General features: G+C 33.7%; 1 protein-coding gene across 1 annotated transcript in view; it reads left to right on the top strand.

The window, feature by feature from the left end:
• Nucleotides 1-13,727, top strand: part of UBXN7 (UBX domain protein 7) — a 29,958-nt gene extending 16,231 nt beyond the window's left edge. Inside the window, exons 6-11 of the mRNA XM_015824228.1 lie at nucleotides 2,939-3,085; nucleotides 3,265-3,355; nucleotides 3,794-3,921; nucleotides 4,602-4,986; nucleotides 7,675-7,754; nucleotides 13,569-13,727. Of these exons, the coding sequence (XP_015679714.1) occupies nucleotides 2,939-3,085; nucleotides 3,265-3,355; nucleotides 3,794-3,921; nucleotides 4,602-4,986; nucleotides 7,675-7,754; nucleotides 13,569-13,727 (990 nt within the window). The remainder of the gene's footprint in view (nucleotides 1-2,938; nucleotides 3,086-3,264; nucleotides 3,356-3,793; nucleotides 3,922-4,601; nucleotides 4,987-7,674; nucleotides 7,755-13,568) is intronic.
• Nucleotides 13,728-14,549: the final 822 nt, after the last annotated feature.

The raw sequence follows: 14,549 nt of genomic DNA, 5'->3' as shown, positions 1-14,549 counted from the left end.
TGTTCATTATTGTTATCCTATATGCAATTAAAAGTTTAACTCATATGAAAATGAAACTGTATAAGTGTTTCATTAAAAATACATTCATGGTACATAATTTAGCTTCTTTTAACCAGTGTGAAAAAGTAGAACCCTCATTTACCTTCTGAGTTAAACTAAAATATTTTAATTAAACTATAAACACCAGGTTGTAGATTTAACACATCTATCAGGTTTATGTTAAATTCTGCAATTGCTTTAGCATATTGATATTTATTTATTATTGCTACTTATTTATTAAGCCTTCTGTTTCTTCTGAAAATATTTAACTTACTTGATAAATTTATACATAGTTTTATGAGTGTAATAAAGCCAGATAGGTGAAACTATATAAACAATATTGCGATGTAGAAAAAAGCTAGATAAAAAAGGCATTTGCTTTATTTAGTTTCCTTTTCTAGAGCAGTAAATAGGACTATATAGCTGTTGCACAATCCCAGTAAAAGTATGGTTGCTTTAAGGAGCCAGTACTGTGTTTGTTCCACTGAACATTCTGAAGTGTCTTTGAATTATTTCCATAGCATGGGAGAACCCAATAAAATGTACATTGAATTCTTTGAATGGTACAGCTATTTTGGATAAACATAAAACATATTTTAGTTCCATTTTTATGTCATGCTGCATAACCTAGTCCACTATAAGTTTTATAAGCAAGTCTCAAAGGGGTTTTTTCCTTGAAGACATTTTGCTTCTTATCCAAGAAGCTTCTTCAGTTTATAAGCAAGATTTGTTATCTTGAATTCATATGTCAAATTCAAATGCATTAAAAAAAGAATCAGCCATATTAAGCATGTTGAGAAAATGTCAGTATCAATAGGGAGGCAATGTATTTAATAAATCAACTGTTTTATAATTTTAAGACAAATCATAAAAATATAGATAATTTTAGTTGATATGTGCATTTTTGAGATTTTCTAAATATTATTATGGTTATATTATAATAATGCATTTATCATACATTTCATTGATTTAACTAATGGAGAAGATCAGACCTTTTACTATTATGGTGTTGATTTACTCCAATACCTGGTCAGTTGGTTAACATCCTGGATCAATATGTTATATTGTAATCCTAATGCAAGTATCTATTCTGAGGCAATTCTCTTAAAATATTTCTTCAGATGTTCAAGTGGCTTCCTGCATATTGGCATTTTAATTGTCATAGCAGGTATTAGTGGCTGAAAAATATACATCTCTTAATCTCCAATACAGAATAAAATTACTGAGAAGAAATATTTCCATTTTAATTCAAGAAAAGAGTTTATTAACATAACTTTAACTGTAGAATGGTCATTTTTCCATCACCAAAAAATAAGAAAAATTAGAATACCAATTTACATATTAACAGAAATTTAAATAATACTAAAATTATAATAAAAACACAGTAACTTTAATGCTGGTTTTTATTTAATTTATAGTATGTCTTGCCATTTATAAATTCTATTTAAATAATTAGTTGTCAAAATAAAACAAATCTATATCACTGATCCATTAACTAATTAAAATACTATAAACAAAAAATTGTTAAACTAATAAATACTTGGTTTTTAACATTTTAACCTAAACAATCAAGTATAAAACTGAAAACCCTGAAAAAGTCCAGGCTTATTTTTATGCACATTTTTCCATGAGTGAAAGAAAGGATCTCATTGGTGCTTGGGTCTTGCAAAGATATTATGGAATATAATTATAAAATGAAGTTTGAACTGGAAGTGTACACACAATTTATACATATTTATTTGTAAATTTTCAAAAGCAATATATAAGCTTATTATAAGATTATATAAATTTTGTCTTTCAATCAAAGTGGCTATTCAAATTATCTTTTCCTCCAATAATAAATCAACCTATTTATATTTATTTGGCACTGAAATGTCTCCACTACAATATTGTTTTAGTGGTTGACCTGAGAAAGATGTTTTGTTGTAAAATCCTAGTGAAAACTGTGTTCTATATTGCTTTATTTCAATATAGGTGAGTGCTTCTGTGTCCATTGTGGTGCTTATTCAATGGCCAATGGATCAGATATTTCACTTTTTAAAAGTGAAATCTTATTTTCCAAGATGCATAGTCAAAAAGGGGTACTCGTGAATCTGTGTTTCTTTTCATAACTAATTAAACTCATGAGTAAATTTCCTTTAAGGAAACCCCACATATTTTTGTCCTAGTTATTTAGGAAATATGACCATTCCAATTTTTGATATAGCACTCTTTTTTTCAACAGGTATGACAATTCAGCGATCAGAATTACATTCTTGATCAAACTCCTACATTAACTTGCAACCAACCAATCAGGCAATGCCAGCTTTGAGACTCAAACCAGTAAGATCTCTTCCTGCAACTTCAAACCCTGCCACCTCCCCCACTTGCAATCTGGTCAACAAAAAGTTCACCAATAATACTACAATATAACATATATGAATGAATGGTAAATTAGAGGAAATGAATAGTTGAACAACAATCTATCAAGAATCTTAATCCTAATCTGCCAAATTTATTTTGTCTGTTGAATCAGATAATCTGCTTTGTAATCAAATCAGTGCAACTGATTCCATATATTCTTCTAAATGTTTTATTCATTTATTTCCCTTTTTTTCAGTCAGTTTTGGAATTAAAGTTTATTTTCCTAACTCTCTCTCTTTGGCATGTTAACACTCATCGGTCTGAGATTACCAATGTGTAATCTTGATATGACAAGTTGACCTGCAGAGACTTCTAACCCTGCACGCTGCTTGTCATGCTTGTTCGTGTATTAAATTGTTGAGTCCTGATAGAACTTAACAAATAAAAAAGGGTTTATAAAAGCCTAGAACAATAAATAGAAGCCATCATTGCTGGCATTGTTTCTTGAAAACTTTTCTTTTTTGGCTAATGTTCTTAATGTTCTGTTTGTCTTCAGGCCAAGGAATGTGGTCAAATGCAGAACAAGTGGCTCATGATTAATATACAGAATGTGCAGGATTTTGCCTGTCAGTGTCTCAATCGTGATGTTTGGAGCAATGATGCTGTAAAAAATATTATCCGGGAACACTTCATTTTTTGGCAGGTATAAAGGCATTATTTTCAGTTTAACTAAAAAATTAGAAACAGCCAATATTTATCTGATATTTACTCTGGCCTTATCCATATCATATTTTGTATCAGATTTTATTAACAAATGCTAAATTGCTTTAATATTCAAATGTTTTCAAAAATTTTAAATGAACCTTCTTGACTATTGTACAGGTATACCACGACAGTGAGGAAGGACAAAGATACATACAATTCTATAAATTGGGAGATTTCCCTTATGTGTCTATCCTGGACCCCAGGACAGGTAAGAAGAGGAAAAAAGGCTGAAAGCATATTAACTCTGAATTGTGTTCTTATATAACACGATAAATAATGTCATTGGTTTAACAAGAGAAGGACTATAGTTTCCGTGTTTGCCGGCAAGATTTCCAGAACTGACTAATTAGCCATATTTCCAGTCTATATCAGATGAACTTGATCAGGTATAATAGGTTTAATGTTTACATTTAATGTTAAATTTAATATTCACGTTTGCTTTGCCTATGTTTTTTAAATCCCTTTTAATATAATTGGCTATTGTGATACTTAGGATTAAGAGCTTCTAATTAGCCATTGATTTTTTTTACTTATTCACAATGTTTCTTGCCTCTACAATCAATAAAAAATTAAAATAGCATCCATGATGATTTTGGTGATCTAAGATTTCGGTTACTGAAGTACAATTTATTGTTATTTTTAACAGGGCAGAAACTAGTGGAATGGCATCAATTAGATGTAACTTCTTTTTTGGACCAAGTGACTGGGTTCCTAGGTGAACATGGACAACTGGACGGACATTCCACTAGCCCTCCCCAGAAACGTACTCGCTCAGTAAGTATAATGACAAAAACAGTATATTTTTTATTCCTGTTGTTGTTAGTTGTGAAGTCATGTCCGACCCATCGCGACTCCATGGACAACGTTCCTCCAGACCTTCCTGTCCTCTACCATCTTCTGGAGTCCATTTAAGCTCACGCCTACTGCTTCAGTGACTCCATCCAGCCATCTCATTCTCTGTCGTCCCCTTCTTCTATTGCCCTCAATCTTTCCCAGCATTAGGCTCTTCTCCAGTGAGTCCTTCCTTCTTCTTAGGTGGCCAAAGTACTTGAGTTTCAACTTCAGGATCTGGCCTTCTAAAAAGCAGTCAGGGTTGATCTCCTCTAGGACTAACCGGATTGATCGCCTTACAGTCCAGGGAACTCGCAGGAGTCTTCTCCAGCACCATAGTTCAAAGGCCTCAATTCTTTTGTGCTCAGCCTTTCTCATAGTCCAACTTTCACAGCCATACGTTGCAACTGGGAAAACCATGGCCTTGACTATACGTACTTTTGTTGGCAGGGTGATGTCTCTGTTTTTTAGTATGCTGTCTAGATTTGCCATAGCTTTCCTCCCCAGCTATTCTTAATAAGAAATAAAAGTATATGGAGCCTTTCTCTTCCCCTCTCACTGTCTCAAAATATGTGTTTTAAAGTAACTCACCTTTTTCTTTTGTGTTATGATTGATTGATTAGGAGAGCTTGATTGATGCGAGTGAAGATAGCCAGTTGGAAGCTGCAATCAGGGCATCATTACAAGAAACACATTTTGACTCTGAACAAATCAAGCAGGAAAGCAGATCAGATGAAGAGTCCGAATCAGAGCTTTTCTCTGGAAGTGAGGAGTTTATTTCTGTTTGTGGTTCTGATGATGATGAGCCAGAAAGTTCTGCCAAATCTAGAAAATCTCCACACAAGGATTTGGGATGTAGAAAAGAAGAAGGCAGAAAACCTCAACCTGAACCAAGAACTGAACCCGAGATGACAATAAACCACAGGGGACTATCTTCTCTAGATTCAGGAGTGCTAGAAGAAACTGAAACTAAGCCAGAAGATTTACAGAAGGAACCAAGCGTGAATGGTAAGTATGGTTCCTATCACTTAGTCAATTTCAGAACTTTACAAAAGTCTCATCAAGAAATCTTTACCAAAGAGTATTTCTTTCTTTCTGCTGCACTTAATAAATTGAATGAACCTAAGTAGTAAAAAAGTATAAACCTGGCTAAGCAGTTCACAATCTACATGAGGGATTAAAAATTTGTTCTTTTGTGGAAGTTGGTAAACAATAACTTCCAGCATCTTCTCCATTGGCAGCTAGCTGGATCTGCTGGGAATTGTACTTTCAGTGATGAAAAGTAATATGTATTGTTCAATCAAAACATATATAACTTGATTGGTATAACAAATCGATAAAAGTGTTGTGCATGCTAAAATGTATAATTTTATGTGACTACAACACTGCCATGAATCACTATTCAGCTGAAGGTTTTCTTTATAGGGGCTAGTATTTTTTTAATTTCAGTAACTTCACATAATTGGTTCTTTGTCAGGACAGTATTATAATACAAAATAGGTTTTCAACCCTAATACATTTATCAACCATAGTATATTGTTAAATTATTGGAAGGACAGATTACGAAGCTAATGGAGAAGGTTTGGAAAAAGTGATGGTTGAGTCCCTCTTAAATGGCATATTTGTTTATTTATTACTTTGGACAGTTCCATGAATTGTTTTCTGATATTTTTTCAGTTTCTAAATTGTAACCCCCCTTACTCCCTAGTTGTTAGGAATCAGGTGGCCTCTAAATTTGACTAAATAAATAAAAGGCTTTCAATTGGTAGTAGCCTAGGTCAGGGGTAGGCAACCTTGGCTCTTTTATGACTCATGGACTTCAACTCCCAGAATTCCTGAGCCAGCATAGCTCTGGGAGTTGAAGTCCATGAGTCATAAAAGAGCCAAGGTTGCCTACCCCTGACCTAGGAGATACTGAGAGAAGTTGGGAGTTCGATGTTTGTGCCATATTTGACTTTCTACCTAAAAATAATGTGATATATATTAACAGCAAATGCAAGCTTATAGCAATCCTTGAAGAAAAAAATACACTATTAGCACATTCGCACAACTATTGTGAAAGAACCACATTTCGTCGAATGAGAAAGAGTTTTAGGTTTCCTTTTAAAAAATGGAGGTGGTATTACTTAAACTAACACTGGAAACAACTCTAAGGAAGACAGTCAAATGGAGGAAGAAGCCCAGTGTATGATAATAACTATCAGAATCAAGTGATATAGAAGGTGCTAAAACTCACTTTTCACATTTTTGAAGATAAAACAAACTCTGAACATTGAGGGGAAGAATAAGAGGCACTTCATATTGGGAGATAGGATGGTAGTTCCTTAAAGGAGAGAAAGAATGTGGTTTTGTCCCATTAGAAAACAAAACGAAGAATGAGAATAATTGAGGATCAAAACAAATATATGCTGGCTGTAGCCATTGACTTGTCAAGTGTGCTGTCTGTGAATAAATATAAAGGATATCACAGCAAATCCCAAGGATTATCAAGTCCACCGACAGTAATCTCTTCCTGCTAATATATGTGATGATAAATCATAATAATAATCTTTATTGATTAGCCCATGGACCATATCAAGGTGCAGAGTTCCAAACGCACGTTATACTAAAAATGCAGTAAAAACAATTTAGAATGGAATTAGTTAAAATATAATTAGGATAAAATAGAAATAAAATATAATGTAAAATGAAATTGGGATAAAATACATTTTTAAAATGAAATTAGAATAAAATATGGCAATTTAAGATGTAGATAGATAAAATATGATAAAAAGATAAAATATGATAAAATTATATTTCACTATCTATCACCCCTACAATCTACCCCAATCAGTCTCACATATGACGATCTCAATCGAACCATTTTCCTCAGGTACTGTGCTGTGTTAAATGTAATTTTCAAATTCTGGCCACACATAAGGTAAGTTATTTTGATATGGGGGTCCCAATGGGTCATTTGTTTAGTGTATAGGCCAAGGTACCTGTCTCTCACCCTCTTATACAGGCAGCAGTGAAATAGGATTTGAGCCAGGTCCTCAACCTCTGCCGCTCCGCAGATGCAGAGATGTTCATTATAGGGTATAGAGTGTGTACTACTAACCTGGAATACAGTAATTGAAGGGTAAAAAAAATCCATTCCCACTTAAAATAACCAGAAAAAGGAATAAAAATTATAAATACTCTTCTTGGTCTTTGCTACTGCCTGTGCAACCAAGGGGAAAACATGCATGACGCCTTTCAAAAGCAAAACAGGCATGAATCTGTAGTGACGGGAGAGTTTAATTGCATCAACATCTGTTGAGAGACATTGTTTTAGTGACAAATGGAACTTCACTCATGTGTGCGAGTGCCCGCCACTCATGCAAATGGAGCTGCGTGCCCAAGCGTATGCGCCTGCCGCTTGCACAGCCTAGTTCCAAATGGGCCGCAGCCCAGGGGTTGGGGACCCCTGTTTTAATAAGCCAAAAAGTATTTTTCCAGTTGATTATTTAGGATTTTTTTCATTATACAATAATCTTTCTAGGTTTGAGGAGTGATCACTAATCACCCCCCTAAATCTGACATTTTGAAAAGAATTTTTTTAATTCATTTGTTGTTTTCTACTAAACCTTATTATGTGGTGGGTATTCCATTATCAAAGTAATAAAGGCAAAAACTAAATGCAGTTGTACTTAGCATTTAACTTTTTTTTATCAGGACCAAAAGCACAACTAATGTTAAGATATCCAGATGGGAAGAGGGAACAGATTTCATTGCCTGAACAAGCTAAGCTTCTGGTATGTAGAAATAATTAAAACATCAAGATAGATACAGTTCTTGTTTTAGTACTTACCATTTCTCAGCTTTGTATATATGTATTAAATATGTATGCTTCAGTTTGTTAAGCTCTAATTTTGATGAATCTAACAATATATGGGAACTATGATTGCATTTCAAGATTTGCTATTTGGAAGTTAGTTTGTATTCTTGTTTATCTTATAGAATATTAAAAGTGAGAATAAAATTCAGATTTTAAAAAATGCAAAAAAATAAGACCATAAACAGTGTCCTACTATATCAGATCCTGGCCCATCTAATCTAGCAGTCTGTTCTCACAGTGGACAACCAACTTGCACAATGAAGCGCAGCAATTGGAGGCAGTTACACTGTCATTAAGGCTAGTAGCCATTGATCCTCAAGACTTCCATGAATTGATCCAACCCTTTATGAAGTCAACCAAGCCGATAGCCAGTACCACATCTTGCAAAAATATAATAACCTTCATGCATGGACTATTTTGCATTTCTATTCAGCAGCGAAATACCAAGGTGATTTTTACTTTTTTAAAACAACAATAAAAACAGGTGTACAAAGCTTCCCATTTTGGGTTGTAAATGTCCCACAAAATCCCTATGTTAACCCAAAACTTCAATCATGTCCTTTCACTTCTGCCACCCGTCTTTTCACTTCTGCCACCACCATCACCACTACCCCACTTCAAAATTAGAAAGTAAAACAGCAGACTTGCTGCAGAAAGATTGCTCAACCCCATTCCTGGATAGGAAGTATTAAAGGAATCTGTGAAGGAAAGATGAGGAATATACATGTATGTGAAAACATGCTCGTCTTGTATGAATCTCTACGGGCAGTTGAAGAAACTTCTTTCTATTTGTAATCAGCCAAAGGACAGAAAGTATAAAAAAAGTGTGTAATTTATTTTGTATCTCTCAAACTGTGCTTTCCCCAGTGCCTTTCACGTGGTATACATAGATCCCAAACTATTGCCTAACTATAGTGGTCATAAAGGGGAAGAATAAATTCTGTCAATTTACTAAATTATTTACAGAATAGAACTGTAGAGATTCATTTACTTATGTGCTGATTCACTAAAGTCTTTTGAAAATGATCCCAAATATATCATTTCATATTTCAAACAAAGAATCAACAAACAATTGAATGCAAACATTATTATTATTATTATTATTATTATTATTATTATTATTATTATTATTATTATTATTTATTGAATTTATATACCGCCCTATCTCCCTTACGGGACTCAGGGCAGTGAACAGGCATAATAAAAACCATGATAAATATACGCAAGTTTCTGTTCTAAAATCAAATTAAATAACAGGCCTGCTCTAAAATACCCCATACAAAACCCCCACTAAAACATAATCAAACTACGCCAGGCCGGCCGCACGGAATAGATGGGCCTTCAGGGCTCGGCGAAAAAGGCGCAGGTCCGCAACTGTACGTAGGTCGGGGGGTAGGTCATTCCAGAGGGCAGGAGCTGCCANTGATTTCTCTTCTTTTCTTTTTTCTTTTCAAAATGTTACCAGCAGTGAAACATTCATAGAGATTAAATATAAAACATATAAAACCTCTTCTTAAGGTTTTCGTTCACTATTCTGCCATTTGGATGACATATAGTGAACGCGCACAGATTCTGGGCTCCAAGCAAGCATTTTTTTCAGTAATTTAAAAATATTTTTGATGAACAATTGAATTTAATTAATTAAGTTAATAAAATTTAATTAAAGTACAAACCAGTAAACATGGTTTCCCAATAATAAATACGGTTTGAAAAAAACAAATAGCTGCTTGCCATCATTTGTTCTAAATGGCCAAAAAATTATGGATGTGCTCCAGATTTTATACAATGGCAGCTGAGTGTTGGATCATTTTGGATCTGGTAATATTTGTTGTTAAACTGTAGTAGGAAGGGTTGTATTGCCATTACATTTGATTGATCCATGTATGTGAATTTAAGGATTAAAGATACTTGTACTGCATTGTAGAATGAAAACATTTCCTTGCTTAGGTTTTTTTTCCCTGTACAGATACTAGTAACAGATGTAAGACAAATGTAGCATGGATTAATAAGTGTTTTATACATAGGCCACAATTGCTTTTATGTTCAAAACCATGCAGCTATTGTGTTCCTAAATTAATGGAGACCCAGCAATATACTCAGTAACAAATCTAGCTTTAAATATAAAATGTTTTTTAAAATTGATGCCTACAAACATTTGAGACATAGATAAAAAGAACAGTGAAGGTTGATGCTCTAGTTAGTATTATCTGTTAAAATTTATCTAGACTATTCGTAACAAATATTGTCTACTGTTGCTCTAACTTTTTTTTTACCATCTTTCACACTTTATTTTTCCTTCAATTTTCTTGTGACCTTTCCTTCTGCCTTACCTTTCAGAAATCTTTTAAAGTTCTTGATCTGCTCTAAAAAGCTATTCCTATCTATATATGAGCTGTGTGATGTTTCATCCAAACTAATAACTTGTTTACTCATAAATTTATCATATACAGAAATCTGGAAATGTTTGTAAAAGTTCCATATGCTTGGATAGGCTCAGGTGTCAGTAGTTATCCTACAAAAGTTCAGAATAAGATCTGCATTTTCTGCCATATTTAAAGAAAATCTTTAAAAGCCTGCAGTATGATCCTTACTTTAATCAGTTTGCTAAACTCATTGGCAGTTTATAAATTACTGGAAGAATGGCAGTGGTAATAGCCACAAGTCATTAAATTGTATTTTTTAAATCTTCGAACACAAATATAATTTTTTCCTTGTTCAGTAGTTTATACCAATTTAACCCAGCTCCCATCCCACCCCAAATCCATGTAGGTATCAATTAGTAAATTATATCAGGGCCTTTTATTCCCCACTGCTGAGCATAAGGATGTAACAATATTTATGCCAGATGAGCTTTTCTGGAGAAGGATTTCTACAGTTACTATAAAAAGAAACGCCTTTGGATTGACCTTGTCCTGCACCTAATCATAAACATATGAATCACTTTGTTTTACTCTTGTTTTATCACAGCAGCAAAAGTAGATCTGATCTTTTCTCAGAATTCTTGCCCTTAATGTTGGCATTGCCTTTAATGGAAAGTGCTTTCATTCATATTCGGAGCAGTTCTCAACATTCCCCGAAATTGTACCAGTTATTTTGGAAGCACATTATTGATCATTAGAGGTCAGATTTCATACCTGCTGTTGTCCATGAGGCAAACAGAATGTTGCGTATGCTCAGTACCAGGGGAAAATGTACCCTGGAAATTGGAGCCTGCCCTCTTGTGTGATTTGCTATTTTTGCCTTGCCTTGCCAACTGCAAGCTTTAGCCTGCCTCCACTTCCCCCTGAATATGGACCCTGACTACCCAAAGGTTGCCCAGTGCAGATAATAAAGGCCCTCCTATAATAAACCCACAAGATTTCTGGCCTAGTACTGCTGAGTATGCTAGAGATTAGGTAAGCAGCAAACTTGTTTGTATATGTCCACTACTTCCCTTAACAAAATCTATGAAAAAGTGAGAATGGTATGTTTGGAATGGAGCTGATTCAAGCACAGAAACCAGGATAACTGCAAAAAATTTTCATTTAATCAACATTTAGTTAATTTTTTATAACTTTATCTTACATATCTTCCATTTATTGATTTTTATTCTTATCTTTAAAATAGTCTGGAAGTTGAATCATGGCAACTGGATTTCTTTTTGGTTTGAAACCTTTCGCTGCTCATCCAAGTAGTTTCTTCAGTCTGAAGAAAAATAATTTAGCAAAATACCCTTAAAATATTTAGATGAGTAGCTGAAGGCCTTATGTATGGTAGCTCTAAGATATTCTGAGAAGGGGAGAACTGTAGAAAGTGTCTTCCAAGCGGAAAAGCAGCACATAAATCTTAAATTAGGAACAAAATTATTATAATTGGATAATTTAAAAGTTATTGTTACTAGCATTTTTACAAGTTTTTTGTTTTAAAGCTTACTGTTCAAGGAATAGGGATATGAATTATGTAAAAGATGTTGTGAATCCATGCCTGATTCTAGATTGTCCTCTGTTGTCTCTAGACCTAAACATCATTCTATCTTATGTAAAATAATTGTATACTGTTATTTCTAGAGACAATTTTTAGCAAAAAAAATGAATAGAACCTATTGGGGGTTCTAGTATTTCAGTCCTATTTTAGTTTGCTATTGAAGCAGATTAGTGGTCACAGAGAACTTTGAAAGGATCTTTGGAGGACTAGCACTCCCCCCCACACACACACACACAAAACTAAACAACAACGCATTGCTGGCAGTTGGAGTTTAGGGAGTGTCTAATGCAATCAATTGATAAGCAACAATAATGTTTGATATTGACAAGCCTACCATCTGCAAAATCATTTGAGATTACCTCTTCATTGGCATTTTTTCACTTTTAAATATGTGGCATTGCTGCTGGTGTAATATTAGAAGGTGAATTCAAAAGGCATTCCAAAATTTTAAAATGAAAGTTTTATCTGTTTGGAGAAATGGAGATATTAATATTATCAATATTTAAGTTTGGAGGATGTGATTTGGATTCTGATAAAATTATGGTTCCTTCAAAACATTAACTTTTTAAAGTTGGATTGCTAGCTTTATATTGTTATAACTTGAGCTATGTAAAACTATTGTCTACACTGTTAATAGCCATTTCTTTTCATTATGATATCATTTTAAAATGGGGGAAGAGATTTCACTTGCTGTGATGAGAACGATCAAACTCAAGGCAACCTCTGATCTATATGTACAACTGCTGCATTTTTATAAATATGTGTAAATGTCCTTCCTAATGTAATATTTTGATCCTGAAAATAAATCAGACATTTTCACTATTTAGTCTGTTTGGTGTGTGTGGAATGGGGGATAGAGAACAGAGGGAGGAAGGAAGGAAGGAAGGAAGATTTTTTGCAGTGGAGGGGGAGGTTTGTTGAAAATAAAATCAGGATATTACACAAAATCAAATCTCTTCTACACCTTAGACTAAGAAATAGTTGTGATTTCAGCACAGTGTCTTAAGGTGGTTTTTTTAACCAGATGCTAGTAAGTATATAATTAGTAAGTGCATATGCCAAATAAATGTTCTATGATTCTATTCACTTGGTTACTTTTAGATATCAAAACTTAAAATCTATGTAGCATAAGCATTTCACCTATGCTAATTCATAATTGTCCCAAGATTGGAAAAAAGCTATTCTGAAAGCAGATAGTTCACCATCTGTAATTCTTGATAGGATTATTTTTACAGTAGCATTTGCCCTATTAACAAAATTTAGCAAAATCTTTTTTAAGAGAGATGTAGGGCAAAGGAGCACTAAAATTCAAACCAACGTGAAACACACAATGTATTCTAGACTTCTCTCTTAATCCTCTGGTGCAGGTATGTTACTACAAAACTAAAAATCGGGCTCAGATTAAAGGGTAATTTCATTGTGCCATACTTGTATGTGAGAATGGTATATAACAAATAAGCCAATCCAAAATTGAATCTGTTATATATCACTCATTAATCATTTTGGTTTGAAGGTTAAAAGTTTTCAGATTTTCCATACAAGCTTCAAATTTGCTAATGAGATTTGAAGAGTCATCATGAATACTAAAACTGTAACAAAGCACTGATTCAAAGACTAATTGTAATTCTTACGCAATATTTACAAGATTTATTATGTCAGCAGACTCTGTGAAGAAGAACAAAAAATAGTTACCACCCACTATTTTTCCAGAAACAACTCATTTATATAATTTTCTGGTCATATAAAATCTGTTGCTCATACTTTATAGAGCCTCCAAATTCCCAGCCACTGGGAATTAACTATTGCTCAAGTCCAACACATTGAGAGTTGCATTGTGGAAGGCTGCATTAATTCATCAGCAATAGCTCAGATGAAAGAATTTTCAAGCTCTGAATCAAATTTTCAAGCTCTGAATTATAGACTCTGAAAGAAAATATAATACTATGGAAGCAATTTTTACAAAGTGGGTTTCTTTTACTTCTAGTGAAGCAGGAAGGAATAGTTTTGTGAACTCTTTGTTGAATATTAGTGGTTAGATTGGGAAAAAGATAGTTGTTTGGAAGGCAGTTATGGCCTGTTAGCAGCTAAGAGACCAAAAGCCCACTTCCCTGAGTTGGATAGGTTCCAGGTGTGTAGGCTTCTAAAACTTTAACCAATAGATTATCCTTAACATGAAACGAAGGGGAATTGAATATCTCTAAGCAAAGATTCTAATAGCTTATATATTGCCATTTTATTTTCAAGGAAACAGCTGATCTGAAGCAATCTTAAGCAATTAAATGAAGTACTAGGCAATTGCAACATTTTCCAATTTATTAACTTTATTATCAAGCTTTCTCTTCTTCATGTTAAAATACATACACAGTGTGTCTGGGTGGGTTGAAACTTTTGCAGGAATATCAGCTGTATTAAGATCATCGGTGTATGTATAAGCATGTGCATAAATCCAGGTTCATAAGTTTGGGGTTAAAAAGCATCCCCTCAACTGAAACAAAGGACAACTTCATAAGCAAGGACTTTCTTCTGTAAGGTGAAAAACAATTATCTTTCATTAGCTATTTTTCAAATTCATACTGGGAGGTAGCTTATAATTACTATTATATAAATCCAGAAAGTTGCATAAAATAAACCTTGATTCAGTTATCCTTGGTTAAGTTTATTGTACAAGGACAATTTCTAAATCAGACTATTGATTGGTCTGGAGAGAGGAGTCAAGTGTAGGGGAGATTTCAAGTCTGTTCTAGTATTT

The sequence above is a fragment of the Protobothrops mucrosquamatus genome, unplaced genomic scaffold (genome assembly GCF_001527695.2).
Source record: "Protobothrops mucrosquamatus isolate PMUCROS unplaced genomic scaffold, P.Mucros_1.0 scaffold2170, whole genome shotgun sequence".
Lineage (NCBI taxonomy): Eukaryota > Metazoa > Chordata > Lepidosauria > Squamata > Viperidae > Protobothrops > Protobothrops mucrosquamatus.
The sequence above is the reverse complement of the archived record's forward strand: the minus strand, read 5'-3'. Positions and strand labels throughout refer to the sequence as shown.